At 53.6% G+C, this 22,500-nt stretch overlaps 1 protein-coding gene and 4 non-coding genes across 5 annotated transcripts; 2 read left to right on the plus strand and 3 right to left on the minus strand.

Annotated features, from left to right (window-relative positions):
• Positions 1-4,746: 4,746 nt before the first annotated feature.
• Positions 4,747-4,938, minus strand: LOC142565034 (U2 spliceosomal RNA). Its single transcript, XR_012824756.1, has one exon. It is a non-coding gene; the product is annotated as a U2 spliceosomal RNA (small nuclear RNA).
• A 506-nt stretch (positions 4,939-5,444) lies between these two features.
• Positions 5,445-5,634, minus strand: LOC142565052 (U2 spliceosomal RNA). Its single transcript, XR_012824774.1, has one exon. It is a non-coding gene; the product is annotated as a U2 spliceosomal RNA (small nuclear RNA).
• A 152-nt stretch (positions 5,635-5,786) lies between these two features.
• LOC142563516 (uncharacterized) lies at positions 5,787-7,084 on the minus strand. Its single transcript, XM_075674063.1, has one exon. It carries the CDS (start codon positions 7,065-7,067, stop codon positions 5,787-5,789), a length of 1,281 nt encoding a protein of 426 aa, XP_075530178.1. The 5' UTR covers positions 7,068-7,084.
• Positions 7,085-18,697: 11,613 nt separating this feature from the next.
• LOC142565151 (small subunit ribosomal RNA) lies at positions 18,698-20,512 on the plus strand. The gene has a single exon (XR_012824834.1). It is a non-coding gene; the product is annotated as a small subunit ribosomal RNA (ribosomal RNA).
• Positions 20,513-21,651: 1,139 nt separating this feature from the next.
• On the plus strand, positions 21,652-21,804 carry LOC142565191 (5.8S ribosomal RNA). The gene has a single exon (XR_012824857.1). It is a non-coding gene; the product is annotated as a 5.8S ribosomal RNA (ribosomal RNA).
• The last annotated feature ends 696 nt before the right edge of the window (positions 21,805-22,500 follow it).

Here is a 22,500-nt window from a genome sequence, read left to right on the forward strand (position 1 = left end):
GACGTGGTTGCGGACTTAGCCGCGCGCAGGCGCCGACAGACCGACCGGACTACACACAATTTGAGCAACAGTCCCGTGGCCTCAGTTTTAGTCGCCGTGTCGCTTACGCGCCGGGCATTTTCACTCGCTACTTGGCTTAAGGGCGGCCGTTTGGTGGTCTCCGTCGCCGCCCCGGCCGACGTGGTAGCGGACTTCGCGTAATGTTGCCCGTTGTTTCACAGCAAACGGGCGCTGCGAATTTCATGCTTTCTTTCCAGTTTGGACATTTGTCTTCGTGTACGGGTGCTGGAGCTGTGTATAACTTTATAGAGCGTCTCAAGAAAAAAACTTGTTTGGAGCTTCACATTTAAGAGGAGCGGCTCCTTAGTACGAGGCGGTTTTCCTTTCACTTTCTCCCGATCATAGTACTCATCTGCCACTTCTCTCACCACGACACGATATTTTTTTGGGGGGGGGGTCCTCCCTTGATCCTGAAGTGAACAGACTGTTTCATACATCACGCAGACGCCCGCATCTATCCTGTCATGATGCCATTTACAAAAATCCTTAACAGGTGCCCGCACCTACGCAATCAACGCCAACTCAATTTAAAGAACAGCTGTTCAAAAGCTGATCGAAACCATCCAGTTTGGGAAAACCTAATTTGTGCAGTCGTTTTTATTTTTTTTTTTCATTTTGAGAGACGTGAAACCGTTTGTTACGACCCTTTTGTTACTGCGGCTGCGAAATCGTGCGTAATACCAATTTAATTGTGTGCTGGTTGGTCGTTTGTCAGCCCTTTGTGTTTTTCAAGAAAATGAACCACACGTTTATAAATTATGTGCGTAAAAATTTTCTCCATCTGCACCAATACGCCACCACCAAAATACTTAAACAAGAGAGAAAGCGTCCGAGGCCATGAGGTTTCGAAAATGCCGCGCTCCGAAATTTTCACATCCGCCATTGGGAATATAATTAGTATCCGTTGTAGAAAAAAAGAAAAAGGAATCAGATTTCAAGTGATCATTGAAAGTGGCCGCGTTTTTTCGGGGCGTGTCCTGATGAAATAATTTCACTTCAGTTCGTTGGTTCAATTGCATTTGTTGGCTCCTTGCAGCATGTTTAGATTTCATCTTTTTCAGTATTCTTAGTACTCTCATTGTAGCCTGCACATTTTTCGGTTGTTTTGAGGTATCCATTCCTGAATGATGTTTTTCTTTTCCTTAAAGCTAGCCGTAGAACAAGCGCTTTCTATCTAATCATTACAATAAGAATCCAGCATCATCGGCGCGATTAAAGTTCGGGAACTGGCGATTTTTAATGCCGCGATCACGAAGGTTAACAGCATGTTCATACAAGGGGTGACGTGACGCACGGCGTGATTTTTCAGCATACCAGTCACGATATCTAATCGAATCTAAGATTGAAATGGCGTTCTTAATTAGTTTGGTTCCAGATAGAACAAACAGAAATAAAAAAAAGGTTGTCTTTGATTGCCATTCAAATCTTAAGACCGCGTGTAGAAAGTGTTCCGGCTTACATTCGGCAAATCAAAATGAACGGCTAAAATTAGTCTATCCCATTAGGTTTCATGCGGGAGATCACGCGAAAGGCAGCCATTCTTCTTTACATGGTTTCTCTCTTTTGCGCTGTCATTTGCGCATGCAAATTTCTTCGTACGGGAATTTTATGAAGCGAAGGCAGCTACAGACCGTTTTCATTGTTTCGTTCATGTTCGTAGGCGCAAATTTTCAAACCTAGTGCTTGGAGGAACATTTCCGCTGCTCTAGAAGGGCATGACAGTGCCCGCTCTTTCATTTCTCCAATCGCTCGCAAACACATTGCATTGCTAGCCTACAGCGGCAATACAAAGTGACGTTTCACCATGCACGTCGAAGTTGATTACCAGTACCGCGCCAGCGTCGACTGGCCGCCGAAGCGACGAGCTCAGCAGCGCATGCGCAAGGGCCGACACCACCCCAACCGAGCTTCCCTGCTTATCGGAGAGAGCAGGTGCGCGTCTGAGTATCTGAGTTTAAAAAAAAAAAAGAAACTGTGCCCGAGGCATTGACAAAGACCAGTGGTCGCGGTTCTCTGAATCTTATCGCATTATAGAAAAGGCGGGTTGGCGGCGCTTCCTCGAGGGTCAAAACGTACAATCGTCGAACTAGCGCTCCCGGCGTCAAGTGGAGTGCATCCTTCTTCTTGGAACGGTTTGCAATTGACTGCTTGAATGTGCCGACCACGCGTCACGGGTCGCGTATAGAGCCAACCGTTGGCAAGAACGCGTCTAGCGTAGCAGCAGAACCGATCGCGGTTGCGATAACCCATCGCTGGTAGCGAAAAGAAAAAAGGAACGCACCCACACGCAGTTTGTAGCAATAACCGCACAAACCAATGTGGTTTTAAATGTAGCTTCGCAGGTCACAGTAGAAGGGCACTGAAACTTTCTCATAACGCACACTGCTGTAGTCCACAAAGAACAAAGCGCACAAAACAGATCTGATACAGCCGCACTGCATTATTTCGTGTTTTCACTATATCATAACTTTCGTGTGCATGCCACGCAGGCCAGGAGTAAAAGGCAAGAAAAAAAATGATACGCGATCCTAAGCTTTGACTTGGATGCTGTGGCATTTATGTTCTCTAGGCGAACGCAACGCGCCAGCCTCGACTGGCCGCCGAAGCGACGAGCTCAGCAGCGCATGCGCAAGGGCCGACACCACCCCAACCGAGCTTCCCTGCTTATCGGAGAGAGCAGGTGCGCGTGAACACGGGCGCGTCTGAGTATCTGAGCTTAAAAAAAAAAACTGTGCCCGAGGCAATGACAAAGGCAAGTGGTCGCGGTCGCTCTGAATCTTATCGTATTATAGAAAAGGCGGGTTGGCGGCGCTTCCTCGAGGGTCAAAACGTACAATCGTCGAACTAGCGCTCCCGGCGTCAAGTGGAGTGCATACTTCTTCTTGGAACGGTTTGCAATTGACTGCTTGAATGTGCCGACCGCGCGACACGCGTCGCGTATAGAGCCAACCGTTGGCAAGAACGCGTCTAGCGTAGCAGCAGAACCGATCGCGGTTGCGATAACCCATCGCTGGTAGCGAAAGCAAAAGACGAACGCACCCACACGCAGTTTGTAGCAATAACCGCACAAAACAATGTGGTTTTAAATGTAGCTTCGCAGGTCACAGTAGAAGGGCACTGAAACTTTCTCATAACGCACACCGCTGTAGTCCACAAAGAACAAAACGCACAAAATAGATCTGATACAGCCGCACTGCATTATTTCGTGTTTTCACTATATCATAACTTTCGTGTGCATCTCACGCAGGCCAAGGAGTAAAAGGCAAGAAAAAAAAGATGATACGCGATCCTAAGCTTTGACTTGGCTGCTGTGGCATTTATGTTCTCTAGGCGAACGCAATGCACAAACTGAACTCGAATTTCCAATAATGGAAGTTCGTATTTGGCGACATGGTTGTATTTTTGACTAATATTTGCGTTTTTCGCCCGTGCATGCGCTTCACTGCGCTACTCTTTGCCCCTTCAACGCGGCTTCACTGCAATGCGGAAGTGTTCTGCGTTAAGCCGAACCAACAGGCAAAATCGCGCCTAGCACATAGAGTTCCCCCCCCCCCCCAAAGCGGAAAAGAAAAGTAGCTTTATTTAAACGAGAAAGATGCCACGAGTGCCCCAACGGAAAGCTTTAAGGGTTACCGAAGGGTAACTGAGGGCGACGCAACGAGCTTTGGCAAGAACGACGATGGGTGTAGCGTCACGAGAGATAGGAATAGAGCAGATTGAGGGGCGAGCGAACAAACGCGAGTTAATGACACCCTAGTTTAAACCATGAAAAAAAGAAATGGGCATGCAATGGGGGGGGGGAAGATGGTCATTAAGGGTTACGGACTCAATTCCAAGAGAAGGGAAGCGTAGCAGGGGGTGGCAGAAAGTTGGGAGGGCAGATTAGATTAGGAAATGTGCAGGGACTACATGGCGACAATTAGCACGTGACCGGGGTACTTGGATACTTATGGGAGAGGCCTTTGCCCTGCACTGGGCGTAACCAGGTGGGGGAGGATGAAAAGGTAGGAACAGGTCTTCATAACATACAGGTTGGAAAGCTGGAGCACCTTTGAACCCTTGAATATATTTCGCAAGACTTGGCCACACGACATGTTTGTTTTCGAGGCGTTCGCTCCCACTGCTGCGAAAATGTGCACACAACGGCTGCACAGTAGTTGCCAGAAAGCGGGCACTCTATTTTTCTTTCAGAGGGAATCTTTCTTCCACTAGGGCAGCGGATTTTGGCAGGGCGAGCTTGCGTTGGCGCTGTGGTTTACGGATCCAAGCAATAGTGAACTCAAAAATCCAGTGTTGGCTTTGAGCGGGATTCACATTGGTTGCCGAACCCACGGCTAATAATACACCCCCCCCTCCCCGTCCTATAGTGGCTCATTACAGCAGACAGAAACATCGGATAAATAACAATCCTATTTCTCAGACATATAATTTGCCGATTCTCCCTCCTGGTTCTTTCTTTTGCTGTCATTTATTTTTCTCGAAGGCCGTAATAAGAAATTTGCTGGTGCGGCTGTCCCATTTGCGCGGCAAGAAGTGCGACGCTACACACAGGTGGAGTGGCCGTTTAATTACTCTCGTGGTCCGCGAACCGGCGTCGTTGCGTATGGTATAGGAATGGTGCGTGTGAAGTCAGTGCTCGCTTCGAGCTTGTGTTCTTCATTTTGATTGAATGAAGTCTCACCGAAGTGAGCGGGGGCCGATCCCGGAGGTAGTGCAATACCGGGCCGACCTGCGGCGGAGGTGAAGCAGGCTTCAAGCACTCCGCCAACTTCCAAAAATAGGTTTAATATCGTGGGTCCACATAGAACCCGTATCAGATATTAAGCTGATAAGAACAGAGTTTTTTATTATGCTAGTTACACATCACATCATAAATATTTGTTACGAAACCAAGGAAAAAACGGATAAAAGGTGTGTAGTCTAAAACCGGCAAACAAATGACTAAAAAAACTAGTTAGTGGTGTTAGTAATAAAAGGCTAAAACTGTAAAGGTGTAAAACAGCAAAAATCGCTTCTCTAAAAACATAAGATCATCTAAGAGGTGCCGACATGGGCTCTAAAAATCTTTGTAGAGGCGCTGATAGTATCGCTGATGCACAGGCGTTTGAGTGTCCGTAGGTATGACCTACTGCACAGCCTGCGCATCACGCGATCATTCCCCTGATCCCAGGTGCCAAGGCAGCCGACGACAACCGCGTCCACCATCACGCGTCCCATTTGCGCGGCAAGAAGTGCGACGCTACACACAGGTGGAGTGGCCGTTTAATTACTCTCGTGGTCCGCGAACCGGCGTCGTTGCGTATGGTATAGGAATGGTGCGTGTGAAGTCAGTGCTCGCTTCGAGCTTGTGTTCTTCATTTTGATTGAATGAAGTCTCACCGAAGTGAGCGGGGGCCGATCCCGGAGGTAGTGCAATACCGGGCCGACCTGCGGCGGAGGTGAAGCAGGCTTCAAGCACTGCGCCAACTTCCAAAAATAGGTTTAATATCGTGGGTCCACATAGAACCCGTATCAGATATTAAGCTGATAAGAACAGAGTTTTTTATTATGCTAGTGACAATACATCATAAATATGGGTTACAAAACCAAGGAAAAAACGAGTAAAAGGTGTATAATGTAAAACAGGTAACCAAATGACTAAAAAAACTAGTTAGTGGTGTTAGTAATAAAAGGGTAAAACTGTAAAGGTGTAAAACAGTAAAAATCGCTTCTCTAAAAACATAAGATCATGAAGAGGTGCCGACTTGGGCTCTAAAAATCTTTCTAGAGGCGCTGATAGTGTCGCTGATGCACAGGCGTTTGAGAGTCCGTAGGTATGACCTACTACACAGCCTGCGCATCACGCGATCATTCCCCTGATCCCAGGTGCCAAGGCAGCCGACGACCACCGCGTCCACCGTCACGCGTTGGAACCGCCGGAGGAGATGACGCTGTACAGGGGCGTACTTCTCCTCCTTAGCCTTCTGGGCGTCCTGGAACGCCTGCTGCCTGTTCTCGAAAGGGCAGCAGACGTCCAGGATAAGTGCCTCCTCTCCACGGGCCAGTACCAGGTCGGGCTTGAGTGAGGTAGTGCCCACGACCTGGTTCTCTGCGATGACTGTAAACCTCCCCAAGGCAGCCTTTTTTATTCTGGCGACGATGGTGTTGTGACGCTCCGTGATGGCCCGACTCTGCCGCATGCAATGGCAGAGTACATGCGGCAGTGTCTCCTCCCCGTACTCGCAGCGCCTGCATCTTTTGTCGGCTGCGGGTGCCCAGAGTCTTGTGGCATTGAGGGGGAGGAGATTTAGTCGGGCTCGATGCACGAAGCGCCAGTCGATGAAGCGGGTGTAGCGGCCGGACCTCATGAAGTGTGAATTTGCCGGGTCGGCCGCTACACACACCATCGCCTTGCCCTGGTTTGGTTTGTCATGCAGAGCTCTGTCCCTTTCGGTGGAGAGGAGCGCCCGGATGGTCTTGACCAGCTTGTGGCGGTTCCTCGCTGACACGGAGGCCTCTCCGCAGTTGATGCGGGCTCCATGCTCCAACAGCTGCCAGGCGACGGAGAGGCGACGGGAGGCTTTCCGGGCCTCCGTCCACACAGACTGGACCTGTGTGGACGTTTGTCGGAAGTCGCCCTCCGTTTCGCCTGAGAGGTAGGCCTCCATGTCCTCGGTGTTCGCGGGTCGTCTTAGCCGCCTTGACACGACGCCCTCTAGGTCCCCTGCTGCACGCTCCCGGACCTCCACGTCGGTCGACGTCAGTAGTTTGAAGGCTCCATCCACCCGGCAGATGTCGCTGCGCTCCGCCGCAAGTGGGATCCCTGCACTGCCAGCCTCAGAGCCTCCGTACAAGTATTCATTGGAAGCTCTGGCTGGCACGTACAGGGTCTTCTTGATGAGCGGGCGGAGCTCCTCGTCCAGGCGTTGCCACTCTCCTTTGCTGGCAAGGCCCACCCGCATGGCAAAGTTCAGGGCTGGATACAAGAACGTTTTTATGGCATCCAGCCTTTGCCATGGGGCGAGCATAGAGGAGAGCAGCTTCCTGCCTAGGTGGATGGCCTCGTCGACCGTCGTCTCGTCCGGTAGCACCCTGAACCCCACTGGACGGCCCAGGAACTTGTGCCCCTCGAAGTCGCCAAGCGCCGGAATCGGGTCGCCACCCACGGTGAAGGAGGTGGGCCGTGTACCCACGGGGTGGCGACCAGACAGGTGTAGAGACCGGCACTTGGCGGCGTTCAGTCGCAGCCCAAGCCGGTCCGACAGGGCAGTCACACGGTCCAAGCGGCTCTGCAGGGTGGTGGGATCCGCGGCCAGCAGCGTCAGATCATCGGCGTAGGCAAGGATGTTGTGCTGCCTATCGCCTCCCTGTACTGCACGGATGACCGGGTCCACCACCAGGTTGAAAAGCAGGCCGCTCAGAGGACAGCCCTGTCTCAGTCCGGCTCCGATGGTAATAGGCTCCGTAATGCCTGCTGCTGCCACGACGCAGGTGGTGTTGGCGCGGTAGAGGTCTTCAACGATGGTAGCAAAGGCCTCCCCCGCGCCGGCGCCGCGGACAGCGTCGACGAGGGCCTGATGGGCGACCGAGCCGAAGGCGTTGGCAAAATCGAGGAACCCCACGCACAGCTCCCCTCCTCCTGTCCTGGCGTCATCCAGGCGTCCCTGCAGCACGAAGTTGTGTTCGAACACTCCATCGTGCGGCAGGAAGCCCTTCTGACACCTGGACAGTACCGCATGGTCGCCCAACCACCTCTGCAGCCGGGTGGTGAGACACCCGGCATACAGTTTGGCGATCGTGCGACCAAGGGCAATGGGTCGCCAGTTTGTGGGGTCCTCGCGGTCGCCCTTCTTGTAAATCAGGATTGTCCTCGTCGACTTCCAGCTCAGGGGCGTGCGGCGGTATTGGAGGCATATGTTGTATACCGCCGCCAGGAACCTGCCCTCAGGGTCCACCTGCCTCCAGTGGTGGTACGTGAGGCGGTCCTCCCCTGGAGCTGTACTCTCGCATTTACGGAGCTTGGCTGCGACTTCTTCTGGTGAAAAGGGGCACAAGTCCAGTTCTTCGGTGGCTGGAAGCCTTGACCGCAGGATGCTGGTATCCACGGTTGTTGGTGACCAGAGGTTCGAGTAGTGATCTTGTAGTGCATGGGGGTCAATCGGGCAGAGCTGGGACGGGCCTTCAGTGATCAGCCGCACTGCCCGGCGCCGGTTCCTTCTGTATAATGTTTGGATCTGCTGGGGGTTGTCGGGGTTCACCTCGCGCCTTCGTGATTGGCGCGAGTCCCCGACTGGCAGCCGCAGGTGTTTTGTTGCGGCTGCAATGGCACGGTCGAGGATGTTTTCAAACCGTGCCCACTCCCCAGCAGACTCGGGCAACCGGCTCAATGCCCGCAGCTCTGCCGTTTCGTCCGCTAAGGTCCATGCACTGCCCTCTGGCCGCGTGGTACCAGCATGTTCGTCCTGGGTCCCGAAGTCCTGGGTGCTGCCATCATGGTCCTGCACATCTGCTCTGCCTGGGGAGAGCTCCTGCATGGCCGCCGGCTCGTGAGCCTCGGAGGCTGGTGCTCCTGGGCTGCCTCGGTTGGACAGCAGCGATGGTGTTGGAGAGGGAGAGGCCGAGGCCGCGGTCCGCCCTGATTGAGTTGGCGTCCGCTGAGAGGGTGCCTCGGCCATCTCGTCATCGCTGCTTTGTCCGGGTGTTCCTCGAGGCGCCACAGGAGACGGCTCCTGGTCGGCGGCCTGCTCGGTGGCCACTGCTGGTGTTTCGGGAGGGTCCTCAGGGGGACCCTCGGTGCTGTCCTGCTCTGTTGGGGGGGTGCCATCGTTGTCCTGTTCCGACGCACCAGAGGCAGCACCCGCGGCGAGATCACGCCTGGCTGCTAGTGCCGCCTCCCTCCTGTGCTACTGCTCGTGGTTGCTCAAGCCCCTCCTTGTGGGGAAGGACATTGAGCAACTGCCACACTGATGTGGCATGGCAGCAGGGGGGGCGGTCGAGTTGGCTGCAGCCAGGCAGGCGTGGGAGGCTGGTCTTTGCCCCAGTGTCTCGCCGCAGATACTGCACACGTTGATGGTGCGCCGGATTCTGGTGCCGTGCTCGATTTCTAGGTGCCGCTGGAGAGACTGCCGCCGCGCCGTCCATTTGGCCGCGGCATAGGCAGCTCGGCAGCCCTCCTCGCAGCACCGGACCGTGTGGGGCACGGGGAAGAACACCGTGAGGGTGCCATCCTCACGGGCCGGCTGGCGTTCCTGCCCAACAGATACTACAGAACAGATACTACTACAAGGGAAGGTTTTATTCATACATCGAATCGATTCAAGCAAACACAGGTTAACAATGTACAGTACACTTGTTATGGTACAGTTGGTAGTTGCACTTTGAACCGATGCACTTTGCTGAACCATAGTACAAAAGAAAGATCATGCTGCATTATACAATGCTATGTCTGCTAAAGGGTCGTACACTTGCATAGAAGACGAAGGAGAAGGTATCGAAACACCTTGGGGCACTGTGTCTCCCATACATATTTCTGTGGGCAACTGTTGTTGCGACGCTGAGGACTGTGTATTTACTACATGTTTTCGAAAATGCGTTTGATTTTGTGTGGGGTGCTAAGGGGGAACGTTAATATGGCAATAACGGGTACGCGAGTTGTCCATTTTTTTGAATGAAAAATCTTGTATGCCAGCGGCGGAGGAAACTTTCCTCCCCTGTTGCATCGAGTTCCTCGTTCAAGTATTCCCATAGGAGCAGGCTTATTTTCTGGAGGGTGGGGTAGGCTGCCCTTACCGGCACTCTCCTTACCTCTGCGAGGCATCGACGTTTCCACAGGGCGTACATTGTACAAACAAAAACTAAGGTGGCGAAATTGCCTTTGGTTTTCTGCGCCATGGCCTGCAGTCGTACTCCGAAGGTGTGTAGCATTAATCGCCATACGGCTTTAGCAGCGACGCACTCGAATAACGCATGGTCGACGGTTTCTGAGTAGCTGCAGTTGGGGCAGCGATCGTTCGGAACAATGCCCAGTCTGTGTAATCTCTGCCGGGTCGGGAGTGCTTTCCATTTTCGTTTAACTTCGAAGTCCTCGACTTCTTTGGGAAGTTTTATCTTTTTTGGTTGGGTTGCCTTTATGTTTTCAAGTTTTTCCTTGTCTTCAGTTGATAATTGGGTTTCCGTTATGGTTTCGATGATCTTAGCTGGTGAGTCTTTGTCTATGTTAGTGCCGGGGGCTTCTTTCTCTAACATAGCCTTCGTGACAGCGGCAGTCTTGTAGAAAGCGGAAGGGAATTCTGCGTGTGGTCCAGGTAACCTACTGCAATCTAGGACACTGCGATTGGTGCTGCACCAGTACCACATTAGGCCCTTGCCTATATAATCGGCCGAGGTGCCTAAATACCTGGCAGTCTTTAGGGCCAGAAGCCGTGCGGTAGTCCCGACGTGTAGGAGTCCGAGGCCTCCGCTCTTTGTGGCTAGCTGCAGTATATTTCGTTTTATCGGGGGTGGCTTGTTTTCCCACAAGAAAGCTGTGATGAGCTTGTTCATTTGGGTGATCGTTTTACTGGGTATGATGCCAACTCGACTGGCGTAGTTGGCAAACCCACATATTGTTGTTCTTGCTGCGAGGGCTTTCTCTTGTAGCGTAAGGGGCATTTGTTGTAGCTGGGATATGGCGTGTTTTGCCTTGGTAATGGCAACCTGCCAGGTGGGCTGCGCCACGCCGTTCTGAGTAAAATAGATTCCAAGAATTTTTACCGTGTCAACCCGCTGTATGTTGCTTATGGCGTCCGGTGGGAAGGATCCGAATAGAAGGGCCTTGCTTTTGGCTTCGTTTAGTGCCGCGCCAGACAGGTGTGCGTACCTTGCAAAAATGGTACGGAAGTAGTGCAGACTGGATTCGTTTCTGACAAAGATGGCTAGGTCATCCGCGTAGGCCGTGATCTTGATTTCTTCCTGGCCTGTCAAGGGGAAGCCTCGGATGCGCGGTTCACTGTGTATACTAACTATCAATGGCTCAAGCGAAAGAATAAACAGGGTTGGTCCTAATGGGCATCCTTGGCGGATACCTTTTGTGTAGTTAAAACTCTGTGTGAGGGTCTTGTTGATCTGAATGTGACATGTCATGTTGCTATAGAGGAGTGAGATTATCGTGACAAAGTCTTGGGGGAAGGAGAACTGTTTCAGTATTGTGAAAAGATATGCGTGTTTGACCCTGTCGAAAGCCTTTGCTTGGTCCAATGAAAGGAAGGCGCCGCTTATCTGCTTGCTTGTCGCGTATTCAAAGACGTCACGGGTGAGCGTCAGGTTTGCAAATATTGACCGGCCAGGCACCGCACATGTCTGGTAGGGAGATATTATCAGTGGTAACACTCTCTTGATCCTGTTGTTCAGCACTGCTGCTGTGATCTTGTAATCTGTATTTAAGAGGGTGATCGGTCGCCACGCTTGGGGGGTATGCGGCTGGGCGCCTTCTTTCAGCAATAAGATAATTCTCCCTTTCCCAAAGGAGGGGGGTTTTTTCTTTTCGTTTATTACCATATTAATCAAGTCGCACAGCTTCTCGCCTACTTCGAAGAAGACGTTGTGAAACCCCGTGGTGATGCCATCACAGCCTGGGGCGGTGTCTTGTGACATGCTTTGGACGATGTGTTTCAGTTCTTCTGTGGTGACGTCATCACAAAGCCCTGAAAACGCTTCTTGGCCGAGACGCGGTAGATTTTCGCATAGCAGGGTCAGGTTTTCGGTGTCCACACCACTGTTAGTTTGGTCCTCCTCAAACTGTTGTCTAAAATGGGTAAAAAAATATTTTGGATCTCTTCTTGATCGTGTGTGGTTGTGCCATCTTCCCTCCTGGCCTCTACGATTTCCCTCGTAGCATTTGTCCCCTCGCGGTTGTTTTGTTCTTCTGTATTGCTGTGCAATTCACATGGGCCGCGTTGTGCCTTCCTTGTTCTTTTTACTAGGAGGCAATCATACTTCCTTTGTAGCGTTTGCAGGTATAACCCGGTGCATGAGGTGATGGTTTCCGCTCGCGTAATAATTTGCATTCTTCGCATTAATTCCCTGAGCTCGGCGGTGTACCGCCGGTGCCGCGCTTTGCCTTCGGCTTGTAGTGCCGTCGTCCATTGATCTTTTAGCGCTTCCCAAGTCATCGGGCTCATCTGCGGGGCGCGATCGGTGATTTCTTTGAGGCAGAGCTTGAGGTTTTCTTTGCTGGCATCATCCTGTAACAGGGCAGTGTCGAGCCGCCAACGTCGCGGGTGCGTTTCCTGTTCTGGATGGCCCCTGATTGTACATGTTACGGGGAGATGGTCAGTCCTTTTCGTTAGAGTGGCTGGGAGCGTCACGACTGTGCAAGACTGAAGTTTGGGGAGGAGGCCGTCGGGTATGTAAATGCGGTCTATTCGGCTCGACGTCCTGGTGGAGACGCGAGTAGGCTCAAAACGCTCATCATGGAGCGAGATCCATGCATCCGTAAGGCACAGATGGCGGAGTATTTTACAACATTCTCGTGCATTGTAAGTGGATCCCCCTTGCCCGGGGCCTCGGATGTCCCTAGTGGAGTTAATTACGCAGTTGAAATCGCCTAGAAGGACGTGCGGAGTTGTATCAAGAAGCATCGGATGAAGGGCCTTGAAAAAAGCGTTTGTGTCCGACCGGGTTGCCGGGGCATAGATGTTAACAAAACGGATTTTTTTACTATCTATGTATATGTCCAGCATCAGAGTCCGCCCGTTGGATCCGTACAGACAATGCGCTCGCTTGCGAAAACGTCCTGTCACGAAAATGGCCCCCACGCCGCACGCTCGGGCGTTTGTCAATGAAAAAAAGGCTTCCACTTGGAACTCGCGTTTGAATGTCTCCACTTCTAGTGGAGTCCTCAAATTAGCTTCTTGAACAAAAAGGATGTCGATATGCTCCTCCCTTGCGAGATTTAGGATTTCGCGCTGCTTGTTTTTTTCGCGAAAGCCTCTAACATTAAAAGTGGCAAAAGTAATGTCAGCCATATGCTGTGGCTCGTTTTCCAACCAAGGTGTTATACTGAACACAGATTACAAAGGAAGCACAGCAAAGAAACAATGTAGAGAACAGGGGGGGGGGTTAAAAAGCGCGAGCGTTGCGCAGCCATTGGGCGGTCTCTGTGTGTTTTTTTTTCCGTCTCACAGTGATAACTGGTTGTAGCGAAAGGTTGTGTGGGCGACCGAGAGGGAGGGTGTATGCAACGTGCTTCATTGCGAAGCGTAACGGCTGAAATAGGGCGGGTTTTGTTTTGGATTCATTGCTGTCCGCCTACAGGCGAGGGAAGATGGAAAAAAAAGAACGCGGGTGGGCGTGGTGTATGATTTGCTTTTTTTTTTCTGCTGTAGTATCGCGCCTTGCTTAGAGCGCGGAATCTTCCCGGCTCGCTATCTCTTCTGTGACGTCCATATCGGTCTCATTCGTGTGCGTATTTGTTTTCTTTTGCGAAGGGGGATCCTTCCTGGGAATTTTTTTTGGCATTTTGGTTTCGCTGTCACTGCTAGCAAGTTCATCTTTTGCTCGCCTTTGGGTTTCCGGGCTTATACGGTCTTTGGCGTGTTTTCGCCCTTCGCCTCCCCTTTTGTTTGAGCGGGATCTGTGTCGGTGTGGTTTAAGCGTTTGGGCTCCAACGTTCGGGGCGTTTGGAATTCGGCCTCCTCGTTCTTTGAGTGCGTCTTTCCCAGCGGCAATTACTGCTTCCTTTCCCTGCTGTAGCTTTTGCGGGGGGTTTGCGGCATTTGGGCCACTGTTAATTAGTTCCTTATTTAACGCTTTTGTTTCCAGGGAGAGCTTGCCCTCCTGTGGTTTTGCTTCCGGGATTTCATATTTGCCGCTGCTCACTATGGGCATATCTTCGAAAGTATGACTTTTCCCAAGGGTGGTTTGTTTAGGCTCGGTTTTTGTTGCCTCATCGCTGGTGTTTCCTGGGGGGCGTGGCTCGCTTGATGTGCCCGTGCTGTCTGTCGTTGCTGAGGCTGCGGCTAAATTTTGGGACGAGGCATCATCAGTTATCTCGTCGCAGCTATCTGTTGGCAAAGGGGTGTCGGGCTGTCGTGCGGGCATTACGTTGCTCGCGCTGCTTTCACTTTCCGCGGTGCTTTCCGCACCTTCCCAAAAGTCGTGTGATTTCGTTTTTTTGGTGAGGTTGCTTGATTGAAGCACCTGCATCTTCGGTGTTATGCTTTCGCTAAGCGTTGGGAAAGCCTGGCTTTGTTGCGTGCTTGCTATCTGATCTTGGTCGGTGGGCGTGTGTCGCCCAGCTACGCTCGCGTACGACTTGGGGTATGCCCTACTGCGGAAGCAAGCTTTTGTGCCATGACGGCCTCCGCACTTGTGGCACTCTTCGTCACAGCCCTCCGTCTCGTGCCCAAAAGTGCCGCACCGTTTACAATATGGGGCGGTGCACATTGTGGCCATGTGGCTGTCAGCACCACATCTCGCACACACGCGCCTCATGCCTCTGTACTCGCACATGACCCTGTGGCCGTGTACAGTCATGAAATTCGGGATTGGGCGGCTCATTTCGATGCGCACCACACGGACACCATTCAGCTTATTTTGGCGGTTAGCCACTTTCGCAAACGTTACACTTTTAACTTTGCCGTAGGGTTGTAAGGCAACGGACAGGGCGTCGGCGGACATATAGATGGGATACCGATACACATTAACAAAAGTGACTGGCGGGCCGACAGCATCGACGGGGACCTTAACTTGGTTCACGTGAAACTCCTCCGCAACCATTAGTCTAGTCGCCTGTGCGGCGGTTCTCGTGCAAACTAGGAATTTCGCACCTCCCATGTGTTGCAGCGCTAGGACGCTGTCGTCCCCCGCAGTCGTTTCAACAGCATCAATTAAATCATCAATAGATACATCGCCCTCAGGGGCATCAAAGTTAAAACAATTCTCCCGCAAAGGGGTCTCACTAGTTGCTTCCATGGCGTGGGGGGCGTGGCCGCTTGTAGCCCGGCCTCCGGGATTCATGGCGGTTCTGGTTGCTCGTGGCGTGTACAGCTGGCGCCGAAAGACGCCGCCGTACTCTGGTCTTGAAGGAAGCGCTGCAGGCGGCGCTGGCTCCAATGGGTTCAGGGGGGTTAGCCGACGGCTCGACAGGAGGCGCTCGTAGTGGAGCTGGCTCCCGAGACCATGGGCCGCTCAGCAGGCGCTGAAGGGGCCCGCCGGGTTACTCCGCCGCTGGACAGGTGGCGCTCGAGCAGGTAGGTGAGCAGGCGGGCAGGTCGGTCCTGGAAGGCGCTCGTGGACTCCTGGAGGCCCGCCGTGGTCCCGACGCGACCTCCGGGGCAGCAGTGATGGCTCATCGGAAGTTCTTCTCGGCCTGGGGCAGCGTTCTTAGCCAAAAGGCCGAGAAGCGATGTCCTTCACTTCACTCCATTGTACTACTGCCTTGTGGGCGCCCTGCCGACATTGGTAACCTCAGCAACAGCGTGGGCAATTTTCTAAATTTCAGCCTGTCTAGAGACTCTATGCTCTCTATCTGAGGAATAAACTCGCGACGCCTCAGTCTTTCGCTGTTAACGAAACGCTGTCGCGTAGAAACGAGACCCGAGTGCAAGCTTGTTTGTAAGGCCAAACCAACGACGGCAACCTCGTAGAAAACGGAGCAGGAGAGCGGAAAACACGCGCAAGGGGAATGCTCACTTCCGTCTGAATGCGGCCGCTCGAGGTGACTTTCTTTGAGGCCTTCGTTTCAAGCCCGTGCGCAAGTGTAATATAGCACGCGCATTTCCTTCATTTCTTTTTATTTACCGCAAGGCCCACTGAAAATTTTGATACGGCACAGGCCGGGACGGATCGCAACGTGTAGAATCGACCGGCAGAATTAAGTAGCGTGCCCCATGTACGAAGACGAGCAACATAGAAGTGAATGAAAAAAAAATAAATATAGAAAAGACTGCGCACTCCTTCCAACCGGAAACAGAGGGGGCAGAAGAATCGCCATGTGAAGCACAGGTATTGTATGTTAAAAAAAAAGTGCTACCTCATAATCTTTACCACTATCGCGTGCGCGCGTGTGTGTATATGTATATATACACACATACATACATACATACATATATATATATACACACACACACACACACACACACACACATACACACATGCTAGCATAGCTTAAACGCAGCTTTGAAGCTCAGCCTTACACAAGAAGAAAGCACCACCCCTTTCGCAATCCCCATTTGAACCATTTAAGTGAGAAACGTGAGTACAGCCAGGTCGTTCGAAACTGGCGCGAAAACGCATTGGCGCCATCTGTGTACGGAACTAGGAAAACCTACGGACTTCGCCATACAGAAAGAAAGGTAGATGGCGCGAGCGAACTAGAGCCAGTGAGTAATGGCAGAAACGTCTTGGGAAGAGAGAAAAAAAACACGCAAAGGTTGTTGGCTTGTGGCAGCATTCTATTTTACAGCGAGTAAAGAGCATAGCAGCTTCTAAAGGAGCAGCTAAAGAAAGAAGAACGTGAGAGAGGGAGACAAACAGGCGTGTTTCCTTAGAATGCAGAGCATGCAGCACACACAATCAAGTGCCAAAGAGACCGGGAAAGCAGATGGCGCGAAGGCGTATGTCGTCAAAGCTTGAAAGCAATTTATAAACTACAAGGCGCGCCGAAGTCAACCTACTCTCATCAGGTTGCTCCCGCCTCCAATTGCATTTAAATTAAAATTACAGTCGCCTCAAAGGCAGAGAGAGAGAGAGAGAAAATAAATACACTCGCTTCGTGCAGCTGCACCCGTTCAAATTTTACAGCAAGAGCACTCCCGAAAGCGCAAAGCCCGCTGCTGCCTGGCCGGAATGCGCTCGCTTCAGGAAATCGCCGTGCTTGCCTCGGCAACCAAGAGGTGTCGCTTGGCACACTGCTGCATTGTAGCACACCGGGAACCGTGCAGACGTCGGCGATCGCCTCGACATCGCTGCGAGCGCTCGAAGAGACAAAGTCCGAAACGACGTCAGCCGGGGCGGCGGCAGCTCGATACCCTTCACGAAACTTCTGCGTGTACACCGCCGAACGGCCACGACGGAATCGCTGGCATCCTGCTCGCAGCTGCATTGTGTCGCGCCGGGAATCGTGGAAACACCACGCAGACGTCGGCGTCGGCCCCGACATGGCTTCGAGCGCTCCAAGAGACAAAGTCCGAAACGACGTCAGCCGGGGCGTCGAGCACGCCGCCCGCGCTGGTCGCACTCGTGCTCGGAAATGGCGAAGGGGACCGCGCTAGCGTGCCTTGAATCGGTGAGCGGCGGTACCGCGGCGATCGCGAGAGCTCGTATCAGCCGCGCCAAAGCGAAATATTGGCGCTCGGCTCGGCGCAGTACGCCGCCTCGTCGCACGAGTACGGCCCCATGGAGGTCTGGCCACTAATGCTGCTACTATAAGGGGCCATACGGTCCCGGCTGACGTTGTACCGCAGTGCGATTTTCGGCTTGCGCGTCTTCGTAGTTGTTTCCGCGCACTGCTGCGGAGTCGAGAATCGTGCCCAGGCACGGCTACGCGAGCGCTCGAAGCGACAGAAGTCCGAAACCACGTGAGCCGGGCCGGCGGGAGCTCGACGCCTTTCACGCAACTTTGGCGTACAAGCCGCTGCACGGCCACTACTCAGTCGGCGCCGCCGTGCAGAGGGCTGCACTATAACACGCCGGGAACCGGGAGAGAACCGGCCGGGCGTCGTCGTCGGCCCCGCGACGTTGGCGCGAGCGCTCGAAGAGACACAGTCCCAAACGATGTCAGCCGGGGCGTCGAGCACGCCGCCCGCGCTGGTCGCACTCGTGCTCGGAAATGGCGAAGGGGCCGGGCTAGCTTTCCTCGAATCGATCGGCCGGGGGCCGCCCCGTAGGGGGACCGAAAGGCGATCGTTCAGGAAACGGCACTGGCCATTCGCGAGAAATTGCCGTTCGCGCATTCGATGGACGCGCTGCAGTTTCACGACTTCGGCATGGTGCCGCCGACGTAAGCTTTCAATCTTTCTCGCGGCGTTACGAGGCGGCACGATTTCCGCCAAACGCTCGTCGAAAGTGCCACGAGTACGGCCCCATGGAGGTTTGGGTACTTATCGCTGCTATTATATGGGGGTCCCAGAGAGCAGTCGCCCCCAAAGCGACCTGGGTGTTTGATGTGCGGCGGGCTTCGTGCCCGTCAAGCGTGTCCCCGGTATCGCTCCCGTGGATCCCACAGCTGACGTCTGCAGCCTCATCCGCTTGATGCGTTAGGGGCTGGTTGTCGGACGACGCTTTTTCCACGATATCGAGGTGTGTTCCCCATCGTCCTCGGACGAGTCAAATACGAAAGCGCCGAAGGCGCGGGCGTGACCCGTCGCCTGGCGGCTTTGCCGTCTCGGCTACGTTGCAAGTGTCGGTCGGTCCACCAGTGCTGCGGGCTCGAGAGAAACCGCAAGCCGCGATCGAGTTGACACAACCAGTCTATCGAGAATGTTGCGTGCTTTTTGCCGCGTGGCGATACCCGGCCCTGCTGGGAGGGCGCCGTAGCGAGCTCGAACGCCGTCGTCTCGGACTGTGCAAAGTGCTACACTTTGCGAGAACGAAGCGTGTTGGGGCGCCTGAAGGTGGCCTCGGCATCGCAAAAACGGCGTCCGGCCTGCTTGAAAGGCTGGACGCGCAGTTGAACGATTACCTGGTTGATCCTGCCAGTAATCATATGCTTGTCTCAAAGATTAAGCCATGCATGTCTAAGTACATGCCGAAATAAGGCGAAACCGCGAATGGCTCATTAAATCAGTTATGGTTCCTTAGATCGTTTCTTCCTACTTGGATAACTGTGGCAATTCTAGAGCTAATACATGCAGTGAGCCTGAAGCCCTTTGGGCGACGGGTGCTTTTATTAGACCAAGATCGATCGGGTTTCGGCCCGTATTGTGTGGTGACTCTGGATAACTTTGTGCTGATCGCATGGCCACGAGCCGGCGACGTTTCTTTCAAGTGTCTGCCTTATCAACTTTCGATGGTAGGTTACTTGCTTACCATGGTTGTTACGGGTAACGGAGAATCAGGGTTCGATTCCGGAGAGGGAGCCTGAGAAACGGCTACCACATCCAAGGAAGGCAGCAGGCGCGCAAATTACCCACTCCCGGCACGGGGAGGTAGTGACGAAAAATAACAATACGGGACTCTTTTGAGGCCCCGTAATTGAAATGAGTACACTCTAAATCCTTTAACGAGGATCAATTGGACGGCAAGTCTGGTGCCAGCAGCCGCGGTAATTCCAGCTCCAATAGCGTATACTAAAGCTGCTGCGGTTAAAAAGCTCGTAGTTGGATCTCAGTTCCAGACGAGTAGTGCATCTACCCGATGCGACGGCTCGGACTGAACATCATGCCGGTCCTTTCTTGGTGCACTTCATTGTGTGCCTCGAGAAGGCCGGTGCTTTTACTTTGAAAAAATTAGAGTGCTCAACGCAGGCGAGTCGCCTGAATAAACTTGCATGGAATAATAGAACAAGACCTCGTTTCTGTTCTGTTGGTTTTTGGAATACGAGGTAATGATTAAGAGGGACAGACGGGGGCATTCGTATTGCGGCGCTAGAGGTGAAATTCTTGGACCGTCGCAAGACGAACTACTGCGAAAGCATTTGCCAAGAATGTTTTCTTTGATCAAGAACGAAAGTCAGAGGTTCGAAGGCGATCAGATACCGCCCTAGTTCTGACCATAAACGATGCCAACCAGCGATCCGCCTGAGTTACTCAAATGACTCGGCGGGCAGCTTCCGGGAAACCAAAGTGTTTGGGTTCCGGGGGAAGTATGGTTGCAAAGCTGAAACTTAAAGGAATTGACGGAAGGGCACCACCAGGAGTGGAGCCTGCGGCTTAATTTGACTCAACACGGGAAAACTTACCCGGCCAGGACACTGGGAGGATTGACAGATTGAGAGCTCTTTCTTGATTCGGTGGATGGTGGTGCATGGCCGTTCTTAGTTGGCGGAGCGATTTGTCTGGTTAATTCCGATAACGAACGAGACTCTAGCCTATTAAATAGGTGCGGGGTTCCCAGCACCTTACAACCTTCTTAGAGGGACAAGCGGCTCCTAGCCGCACGAAACAGAGCAATAACAGGTCTGTGATGCCCTTAGATGTCCGGGGCCGCACGCGCGCTACACTGAAGGAAGCAGCGTGTCTTTATCCCTGTCTGAAAAGACTGGGTAACCCGTGGAACTTCTTTCGTGATTGGGATAGGGGCTTGCAATTGTTCCCCTTGAACGAGGAGTTCCCAGTAAGCGCGAGTCATAAGCTCGCGTTGATTACGTCCCTGCCCTTTGTACACACCGCCCGTCGCTACTACCGATTGAATGATTTAGTGAGGTCTTCGGACCGATGTCCGGCGCGGCCTTTCGGTTGCGCCGTTCTGTTGGAAAGATGACCAAACTTGATCATTTAGAGGAAGTAAAAGTCGTAACAAGGTTTCCGTAGGTGAACCTGCGGAAGGATCATTACCGGATTGTGAAGGGTGACGAGCGCCATTGTTTCAACCCCGTGTGGGTGAAGCAGCTCGCTGCGCCCGACGCTTTCCGCCGCTGGCCCCGCTTGGACGCGGGGACGGCTATACCCGAACATGCCGGGGACTGCCTGAATTTTGAGGGGCGCCCCGTGCGAAATTTGTTGCGCCCAGTGGACGCAGGCTGCAACCTTGGACGGTTGGCTTGGCCGCGCCCGCGGGTAGAAACGGCGTAACGCACAATGGGTGGGCTTTCTGTCCGCCTCGGCGCTCTTGCGCGGAAGGGGAGTAAGACGACCCGACCTGCTGCTTTGCCCAGTACGAGGGGAACGGCGAAGCGTGCGGTCGGTCAAGGAACTGACGGTCGAGAGCTGCTGCCGCTTAGTACACACGGAACCGTGGTGCGAGCGCTCTCCCGTCCTCCGCGGCAAACGCTGCCGAGTCTGAAAAGGCTGGCGGCTGCCGGTCGCTTCCTGCGGCGAGTATGGAGTAACGACCCGACTTTGTTGCTGCCCAAGTACTAAAGGAACGGTGTGGCGCTCGGTCGGTCATGGAAGTGGCGGTATGAGGGTGCGGCTGCCAAGTACGGAAGGAACCGTGGCCTAAAGCGCTCTCCCGTCCTCCGCGGCAAATGCTGCCGAGCCCGACAGGGCCGGCGGCTGCCGGTCGGCTCCTGCTCGTGACGCGCGAGGTGTCCGAGATCGCGGTTCAATGCGACGACGTCTGCAGGCTATTTGCCCGCCGCCGAGGGAAAGGCGGCGTTGCTGCGAAGTACCGAAGGAAACGCGGCTTTGCTACGTCGGAAGCGTTCTGCGGTTAGCGGACTTGTGCGCTTTGGGAAGGCGCCGCACGTCGAAAGAGGAAAAGTACGGACAGACGAGGGACCGTAGTCCCGGATTCGAACGCACTTGCGGCCAAGCACCTTGCTGGCTTCGTCTTCCGCCTCAAGTAGACTTGTTGTGGCTCCGGCGCAGAAAGCCCCTCCCTGGCACTGGCCGAGTGGTTTTGGAGAGCTGCGCGAGTACGCACGCCGAAAGAGCACACGCCGAAAGGCGCTCTTCGAATCCACACACAGGGAGACGCCACGTGCCTGAAACCCTGGTTGTACTGTACTGAATTGAACAAACTATTTTTCACGACTCTAAGCGGTGGATCACTCGGTTCTCGGGTCGATGAAGAACGCAGCCAGCTGCGAGACTTGGTGTGAATTGCAGGACACACTGAGCACTGATTCTTTGAACGCACATTGCGGCCTTGGGTCTTCCCTTGGCTTCGTCTGTCTGATGGTCGGATCACATATCAAGAGAGCCTTCGGCGCACAGGGAAGGTGCGTCCGTCGACTCGTATTGACCGCGTCGGCATCATGGACAGTACGTTGAGCGCTAATGCCACGCGCCAGCGACCTCACAAAGAAGGAGACGGTGGCGAGCCGTTGTGCCAAATCTTCGAAGAGACGGAAACGAGGCATTATATTCTACTGCAGCGCGACGTGTGCGCGCCTCTAGCAAGACCGCCGCAGGATGGTGTCGGATACCTGCAGGGAAACAGCGGTCCAAGCGCGAGGTGCCAACGTCCGTTGCCATGTAGCGCGCACGTTTGCGAGAGAGTCGGAAGCGATCGCAATCTGCGTTGTTTGCCTTCGGAGTACGTCGAGCTCCAGAGCTGGTCGCTCGTTCGTGTTACCGCAGCTGTGTGGGCACCCCTTCCGGGCTTCGTCGCAGGAATCTGAAGATTCTTTGCGAGGAGCGGGGAGGAGAAGGGCGTGCCCCCGAAAGCGGTTCGACGCGATAGCGCCGTCTGCGAGCGAGAAGAGCACGGCACGGCGCAGAAATTGCCGCGAAACGGAAAATGTCTCCTTCGAGAGCGTTGGCCGAGCTGACGCGTTCCGTCGTAGTCCGCCGTCGGTCCAAGTGCTTCGCAGTCTCTGTCCCCTAAAGACTGGGCCACTCCAGTTGGGGCAGGGGCGACGCTACACGAGACGATGCC

This window comes from Dermacentor variabilis, chromosome 11 (assembly GCF_050947875.1).
Source record: "Dermacentor variabilis isolate Ectoservices chromosome 11, ASM5094787v1, whole genome shotgun sequence".
Classification (NCBI taxonomy): Eukaryota; Metazoa; Arthropoda; class Arachnida; order Ixodida; family Ixodidae; genus Dermacentor; species Dermacentor variabilis.